Source organism: Chiloscyllium plagiosum, chromosome 18, assembly GCF_004010195.1.
Source record: "Chiloscyllium plagiosum isolate BGI_BamShark_2017 chromosome 18, ASM401019v2, whole genome shotgun sequence".
In the NCBI taxonomy this organism is placed as follows: domain Eukaryota; kingdom Metazoa; phylum Chordata; class Chondrichthyes; order Orectolobiformes; family Hemiscylliidae; genus Chiloscyllium; species Chiloscyllium plagiosum.
In genome coordinates, this window is record NC_057727.1 from 2,653,902 (window position 1) to 2,663,064 (window position 9,163).

The 9,163-nt window shown below is 43.9% G+C and overlaps 1 protein-coding gene across 1 annotated transcript in view; it reads right to left on the reverse strand.

Annotated features, from left to right (window-relative positions):
* Positions 1–5,670, reverse strand: part of txnrd3 (thioredoxin reductase 3) — a 78,817-nt gene extending 73,147 nt beyond the window's left edge. Inside the window, exon 1 of the mRNA XM_043707572.1 lies at positions 5,344–5,670. Within this exon, the coding sequence (XP_043563507.1) occupies positions 5,344–5,460 (117 nt within the window). The 5' untranslated portion in view covers positions 5,461–5,670. The remainder of the gene's footprint in view (positions 1–5,343) is intronic.
* Positions 5,671–9,163: the final 3,493 nt, after the last annotated feature.

Below are 9,163 nucleotides of genomic sequence, written 5' to 3' on the forward strand. Positions count from 1 at the left end.
TGGCTATGCTAAATTGCTCATAGCATTCAAGGATAGAGGAATGGGTCTGGATGGGATACTCTTCAGAGGATTGGCGTGGACTTGTTGGGCCAAATGGCCCTGTTTCTACACTATAGGGATTCTACAAGTACAGCAGTTGGATTGTGGACATTTTCAAAACTCTATTGCTACTTCTGTACCACTAAGTTACATATCTGTCCACAGTATGATGTGTTTTTTATAGCACTTACCAAACATGATAACATAAAAATGATGTTTCACATTTATCTAATTTAAATAAAAGTAGCAAAGCTTATTTTTTTATATTTATTTAACTGCTGCTTTTTATTCCCTTAAACCCCACTTGAGATGTTAGAATATTGCGTGCAATTCTGGTCTCCTTCCTATCGGAAAGATATTGTGAAACTTGAAAGGGTTCAGAAAAGATTTACAAGGATGTTGCCAGGGTTGGAGGATTTGAGCTATAGAGAGAGGCTGAACAGGCTGGGGCTGTTTTCCCTGGAGCGTCGGCGGCTGAGGAGTGACCTTAGAGGTTTACAAAATTATGAGGGGCATTGATAGGGTAAATAGGGAAAGTCTTTTCCCCTGGGGTTGGGGAGTCCAGAACTAAAGGGCATAGGCTTAGAGTGAGAGGGGAAAGATATAAAAGAGACCTAAGGGGCAACTGTTTTCACTCAGAGGGTGGTACGTGAGTGGAATGAGCTGCCAGAGGAAGTGGTGGAGGCTGGTACAATTGCAACATTTAAAAAGGCATTTGGATGGGTATATGAATAGGAAGGGTTTGGAGGGATATGGGCAAGGTGCTGACAGGTGGGACTAGATTGGTTTGGGATATCTAGTCAGCATGGATGGGTTGGACTGAAGGGTCTGTTTCCATGCTGTATATCTCTATGACTCTAAAAGACAGACTTGCATTTATATAGTGTCTTCTGTGACTAAAAAATGCCCCGTGGCATTTTTCAACTGATGAAGCACTTTTTTTAACATGTAGTCACCTTTGAAATATAAAAATGCAAGATTCATATTGTGCACAGCTGTTTCCATAAGGAAAAAAAAAGTGATAATGACCAGATAATCTGTTTTCCATGATACTGAACGAGGTGTAGATATGTGCCAGGGCACTGTGGAGAACTTCCCTGCTTTTGTCAACAATTCTGTGGCAACAACAATAGTTTTGTATCGGGAAGGGGAACCTGAAGTTGTACTTGTTAATGTACTTGTCTCTCAACTCGTCTTTATTTTCTCTTCGATCTGTTTTTGTAAAATAACAGACTGACAAAAAATGACTCCATTAATTACACTTGAAACAAAGTTAATTCAAACAGTACAAAAAAGTGATAAACAAAGCCATCAGGAAACTTAAAATAACTGAAAATTACTATTTTCACCACAGAATTTCATGGTTACAAATAATTTGAGTATTTCAAAAAGATAAGTGCAGGAGGAGAAAAACAACTGAAACAAGAGAGTTTCTTGTCCCCCGGAGGCATCATTCACAAAGACAAGATTGAGTGCAACTACAAAGCAGAAAGTTTTATAGCACAGAGGAAGCTATTTGTATGCTTCGTCTGAAAGTTTAGAAAAATACAAGAATTAGAATGAGAAGGTCATTTGGCCCCTCGACTCAACTGCCATTCGATAAGATCTTGGTTGAATTGATCGTGGTCTCTGCTCCATGTTCCTCTTCCCACAGCCATGCCAGCTAAACCACAATCACCACCAGCACACAAACAGATCCTTGACTCTCTTATTGACCAATATTCTACATCAGCCTTGAGTAAATTCAATTACCCTATTTTGAGGGTAAAACTTCCATATCCTTAAGCTAACTATAATGTCCTTGAATACCTTTGGTGTCAAATTGTATTTATAAGGGTGGTCCATTCCTAATAAAAAAGGTTGAGTAACTCTTCTACAATCTCTTCAGCCATGATATTGCACAATGGAATGGCCTCCAAAAATTTAGTAGATACATCCATTATAGTCAACAAATATTGATTCCCACTTTGTTTTAGGGAGGCGTCCTATGCAATCAATTAAGACTTGTCAAATGTTCCATAGGTGAAAGAGCTTGAAGAAAAAAAAGTATCTGCCTTCTACGGAAGGTCCTTAATATTTAAACTGTGATCCTGGTTCTTGATTCCTTCATTGAGGGGCTTATCGTTTCACGACCTACTTTGTCAAGGCCTCCTCAGAATGTTTCAATCAGATCAGCTTTAATTCTTCTAAATTCCAAAGGGTATAGGTTCATTTTCTCAATCTTAAAGATAACCCTTTCCTACCAAGAATTAGTAAAAACCTGCTTCCAATATAAATAAACAACTTCCTAAAGAGACAAATGTTATGCAGTATCCAATACATGCTCTCACCACCCCTTCCTATAATGATTAACAAGACTGTAAGACATAAAAGCAAAGAATTTCACAAATACACAACACGCCAAGAAGAAATTCCTCATTTTTTCTTAATTGGATAACCTCTTACTCTGAGATTATCCTCTCTGGTCGTAGACTCTCCCACAATGGGAAGCAACCTTGCTGCACCTCTGCTGTCAGGTCCTAGAAGAATCTTCGATATCTGTTAATAAGGAACATTGAACATTTCTTCCATCGCCTCCAAGCCCACTTTTTCCAATCAAGAATCCCATTCACCCACAGAGGACTCCTTCTTCCGCCTCCAACGCACCCCATCCACTTGGACACCCCATGCTGGTCTGTTACCTGCTCTTGACCTCTTCATTTCTAACTGCTGCCGTGACATAGACAGCCCCAACCTGTCCACCCTTCCCCCATTCACTCCAACCTCCCACCCTCTATTCCAACACCAACATCTCCCCACATTATGTCCCATCTGCCCACTCACTTAACCTCTCTATACTCCTCTGCAAACTGCCATCCTCACATCTCCCACCTTCCCAATACTTAAGTATTTATAAAAAGATACCATGAATTCAGTTCCTCCACTAGTTTAGATAAGGAATTCCATGTGCTTATTCATCAGTTTAAGGAAAATGCAAACTCCATTCAATGATTTGATACAAAATGATACTAATTTTGTAAGAGCCAAAAGCAGCTCATGCATGCATACTCTCTCCCAAACCTTGCTTTAATACTGCTTTTCTAATCATTAGATGAGAGAACTGGTTTACAGGATAAAGGGGCAGAAGGCCATTTGGCTCCTCTAGCCTTTTCCATCAATGAGATCATATGCTTGTAGAAATGCACTGAGTTTATCTGAACATACAAAATAACTGTAGTTCGCTGGTTTCCTAATTATCACATCCCAGAGTATATTTACTACTCTGCTTCATTATTATGCAAATGGTATGTAAAAGCACTTTAAAGTGTCCAGTGGTTGTGAAAGCAAAATATAAACATTTCTTCATTTTTCTGAATTTATTGTAGTGGTTCTGTTCTGCCTTCTCTGCAACAGGGAAGTGCCTCAGGATATTACAAAGTGCCACACACAAAGCAACAGTTAAAGGGGATAAAGCAGAAATAATACTCTTTTATTTCCATGGCAGTTTATCACATCATCAGGATATCAGACAATCCTTATATTGAATGAAATCACTTCCAAAGTGCAACCTTTATATATAGGCAAATACAATAGCCAATGTTCAACATTCTACACGCAGTGATTGACATAAAATGATCCATTAATGTGTGTTCATTGAGGGAGTATCATTGACTAAAACAGAAGGGAAACAACTCTTGATCAAACAGCACAAGACAGATCTTGTAGATTGTGAAGTCCTCAATTTAAGTCTCTTCTCAAAGACATAATTTGAAGTATTGTACACTGCTCTATTCAGTATTACATTGGAACACAGAGTGCATTTAAATTAATTCAGGGATGCAGTCTGACATTTGATCACGAAAAACGGGTACATTCATATGATGCATTTTAGATAAACAGAACCATTCGACTGGGATCTTAATTAAGTTTTGCTGTGATGTTTTACAGAATCATACTGCCTGAAAATCCATACATACTTGATAATAGATGACTGAGATAAATGTTACATTCCTGTTTCAGTTCCCATGTTTGTAAATTTATGCTTTTTTTGTATTAAGACTATGCAACCACTAAGAACATTTGCCCAATTGCTGTTGCTTTCAACACTGTACCACTGCATGTATTCATTCCGAGCACACTATCATAAGAGATATACAGCATGGAAACAGCCCCTTCAGTCCAACTTGTCCATGCCAACCAGATATCCCAACTTAACTGTTGACGCAGTACCAAGGGAGGGCTACACTGTTGATTGCACCAATTCTCAAATAAGATGTTAAACCCTCTCTCAGATGAGTGTAGAAGTTGGAGAATTTAGATCAGAGTGGTGCTGGAAAAGCACAGCAGGTCAGGCAGCATCCAAGGAGCAGGAAAATCGACGTTTCGGGCAAAAGCCCTTCATTCCAGCATCTACAGTCCTCACTTTTGCCTAAGCGTAGAAGTTGCCACCATTTAAAGAGCTGGGCAGTTCTCCCAAAGGCCCTGAGGACATGGTCCATCATTAAAATTAACATCTGACTGTTATCTCAAAGCTGCTGGTGGGATCCTGCTGTGTACAAAACAGCTTCTGTGATAACTGTGATCACATTTGGCTGGTAGTGAAGCAACCGTTCACAACCACCTGAAGGAGCAGTGCTCCCAAATAATCCAGTATGATTCTGTTGGACTATTACCTGGTGTTGAGAGATTTTTAACTTTGTACACCCCAACCGGCTCCTCCAAATCATGACTACCATCGACACCACTAACCGCCGGCTCAAAGAGGAGAGGATCTCCAAGAAGATTGCACATTTCGACACAGACATCAAGCTTCTACAGAAATGCAGGCAAGCAGGAAAGATCCCAAAAGGATTACGGATCACGCAAAGTATAGTTTCAGTTACATCACACTGCAAACTTTTGCTATAAAGTTTGTGCCTTACAATTGTGTCCCCCACAGTTACCTGAAGAAGCAGCGTCGCTCCGAAAGCTAGTGCTTCCAATTAACCCTGTTGGACTATAACCTGGTGTTGTGTGATTGTTTTGACTTTGTACACCCCAGTCCAACACCGGCCCCTCCAAAACATTTATTCTGTTGGTTGCGAGACCAGTTTATAGAGTCTCAGTTTGACGGATAATTCAGGTGGGGATGTGGGGGTGAGCTGCCTCAGCGTGACATGTTTACATAGCGAGCTACCCTTACACCCACACGGATGGGTATTTATAACAAAAACAAACTGGGAGGACGATGGCAAACTCGAACTCTGCACATTTAACGGAGAGATAATTTAACACATTGCCCCCTGACACACCCCCGCCCCCCCCAGGCCGCGACCCCGGACTCACCTTCTTGCAATACGGGCAGAAAGATTTGCTGAACACCAGCGCATGATGAGAATCGATGAGACGCTGGATGCGGAGCTTGAGCTCCTCGTGAGTGACGGAGGAACCGGTCGGAGGCATGGTGCCCGGGGCCGGGGACAGAGGAGACCGGGACCGGGACCGGGACAAGCGACGCTGCCCCTCCAACGCACCGACTCCAATCGATAAATGACCTCCTCCGAACCTACTTTTACCTCACGAAAAGCAACAATTCGCTGAAAAGAGCAACTAAACCCTTGCGGAGGAGAGGGTTCGACAAGGTGACAGGCGGAGAAACTTCGCGAAGCTTCACCGCTCTTCGCCCCGCGCGCCACCGCCACAGTCAGAACCTGACAGCCCGCTCCGCCTCACTGCGCACGCGCTCTCCCGGGCGGCCAGCTCCGCCTCGCGTCCTCACTGCGCACGCGCTCTCCCGGGCGGCCAGCTCCGCCTCACATGCACACGCGCCCCCGGACGGCCCACTCCGCTTCAATACGCAAGCGCTCTCCCGGGCGGCCGGCTCCGCCTCACAGCGCACGCGCTCTCCCGGGCGTCTCGCTCCACCTCACTGCGCACACGCGCTCTCGGGCAGTCAGCTCCGCCTCACTTCGCCGCGTCCCCACGGGCGGCTTGCTCCGCCTCAGTGCGCACGCGCTCTCCCGGGGACCCGCTCCGCGGGGCAGATGCTTCGCCTCAGTGCGCACGCGCCGCCCCGGCATTGTCCTCTTCCCCACCTGCCTGAGGAGGGGGGTGAGTTCTGGTTGATCAGGCTAAAACAAAACAAAGGACTGCTGATGCTGGAGATCTGAAATAAAGTTTTGAGGAATGGTCACGCGATCCGAAACGTTAATCAAACGTTAACTGATTTCTCTCTGCAGATGCTGCCAGACCTGCTGAGATTTTCCAGCAATTTGTGGTTTTGTTTGGGGGTGGGGTTGGCCGACACACATCTCCATTCCGCTATCGCGCACCCACCAATTGACTAAGGGACTGGGATTTACAGTATTTCGGCGGTTTCTCCCCTGAATGTTGCTTCAGGACCCCTCAGGCATCGTGCAAGACGCCTGAAGTCGCCGGGTCCATTCGTATGGTGACAGCCTGAGTGAGTGCGCCCCCTGTGGAGGTGTGCTGTAATTCAGAGAAAAAGGCGCTGGCCATTGGAGTCAATAAAAGGATTCAGTCCCTATCCTCCTCCAGTTCCACATCCCACTGATATCTCAACCAAAAACGTTTAAGGATTATTTAGATGGGCACTTGCATACATGGCTATGAGCTAAGTGTGGGAAAATGGGATTAAAATTGATAGAACTCAAAGGCCAGCACAGACATGATTGGCTAAAGGACTTCTTTACCATAGAATCTCTACAGTGTGGAAGCAATCCACACCAACACTCTGAAGAGGCATTTGACCCTATTCCTGTAACCCCCATGGCTAATCCAGACACCCTGGGCAATTTAGCATGGCCAATACACCTAACATCTTTGGTCTACAGGAGGAAACCCACGCAGACACAGGGAGAATGTGCAAACTCCACACCAGCAGTCACCTGAGGGTGGAATCAAACCCAGGTTCCTGGCACTGTTAGACAGCAGTGCTAACCACAGAACCACCATGTCATCCTTTTTGCGCTGTAAATTTCTATGACTCATTCACTCCTCTGAAACATCATCAATTTCTATCACTTTGGAATTGGCAGCTGTGCCTTAAGTTACCTGGCTCCCAAACTCTGGAATTTCCTTTCTAAACCTCTTATTCTCTAACTTGTTGAAGACCTGGTTCAAAATGTGGCTCACTGACCAAGTTATAACAGAAGTTACAGAGACTTCCACCTTGACCAATTAGTGATGGGGGTTGGTGAGGGGGACAGTTAACTATTACTTCTGCTGGTCAGGATGTTTTGTAGCAACATGACATATTTAATTAGAAATCCCTGTGGGACTTGCAGTGCATACATCGGCTGTTCCACTTCCTCTGTTAGATACTGACCATACTTCAAAAATAGTCAATTGGCTGTAAAACATACTGAAACTGTGTCTCTATAAGGTGCTATATAAATGTAAGTCTTCCTCTAGATAAGGACTTGAATCCACGACCTTCTGAGTAAAGAGAAGTGACACCATTGGGGCAAGACTTCAAGCTTCAACTATTGAAATTAATCCAGATTTAAACTGAAATACCTTTACTCAGAGCCCAGTTATTTAGTTCTTTTAATTTCTCAGACTTCTGAATCTAGGCAAAAGTGAGGACTGCAGATGCTGGAAATCAGAGTCTAGATTAGAGTGGTGCTGGAAAAGGACAGCAGGTCAGGCAAGTCCGAGGAGCAGGAAAATCGACGTTTCGGGCTAAAGCCCTTCATCAGGACTCAGACTTCTGAATCTGTATTTTTTTTACCAATCCTGAGGATCAGCATCATGTCTCTTCGAGGCATTGCTTCTAGGTTTTCGTTCTCAGGACAACTTTCCAAACTCTGCTTAAAGCATGAACCTCCTCTATCCCAACCGCTCCCACTTTGGGACATCCACCATCTTTTGCCCTGATGTACCCCTGTCGGAGCTGCAAAGACCCCTTTCCTTCCGGTTACCCCTCCACTTCTACAGGCTTGGAGATGTTACAGGAAGAGAGACTGTGTTGCCCGTTTGGAAGGAGAAGATGGGTTTCTGCTCCTGTTCCATCAAACTTTTCCTTTCCTGTCCCAGTCGAAAGCACTTTCATCTGCAAGTAAGAAACTTAAAAATCACACAACACCAGGTTATAGTCCAACAGGTTTATTTTAGATTAGATTAGATTACATTACAGTGTGGAAACAGGCCCTTCGGCCCAACAAGTCCACACCGACCCGCCGAAGTGCAACCCAACCAAACCCATTCCCCTACACCTAACACTATGGGCAATTTAGCATGGACAATTCACCTAACCTGCACATTTTTGGACTGTGGGAAGAAACCGGATTGTAGCTCTCTAAGCATCGCTCCTTCATTAGGTAGCTGTGGAACAGGATCATAAGACACAGAATTTATAGCAAAAGATTACAGTGTCATACAGCTGAAATGATATATTGAACAAACCTAGATTGCTGTTATGCCATTCATCTTTTAGATATGTAAGTCCCAGGACTTCTTTTAACTCACATTCTCGAGGTAACTTAAGGTTTATAAACAAAAGGTGACATCTCAGCTCAGACAATGTATTAAAGGTGAGGTTACACGACTCTCTCTCATACACACATACGTACACACCCCACACTCACACCCCCGCACACACCTTCCCAAAAGCTGATACTCCATCACACTCATGTATACACTTTACCAAGCATGCATACATGCAAGCACACACTTTCTCACGTGCACTCACACTGACACACACACACACTCACATGCAAACACATTCTCTCTCTCTCTCTCATGGACACACGTATAAGTCTATGGGGTGAATTTGCATTTGCAAAATTATGTTTGCAGCTACAATCTATTTTGCTCAAAATGCACACAATCTGCAGGCAGTCAATCCATGTAGCATTTTATTAATTCCTACTTTGTAGATCCCAGAACTTCTTTAAAGTCACATTCTCAAAATAATTTAGGATTTTACGATCTATATGGACTTCAGGAAAGCATTTGACAAGGTTCCCCATGGGAAACTGGTTAGCAAGGTTAGATCTCATGGAATACAGGGAGAACTCGCCATTTGGATACAGAACTGACTCAAAGGTAGAAGACAGAGGGTGGTGGTGGAGGGTTGTTTTTCAGACTGGAGGCCTGTGACCAGTGGAGTGCCACATGGATCGGTGCTGGGTCCACCACTTTT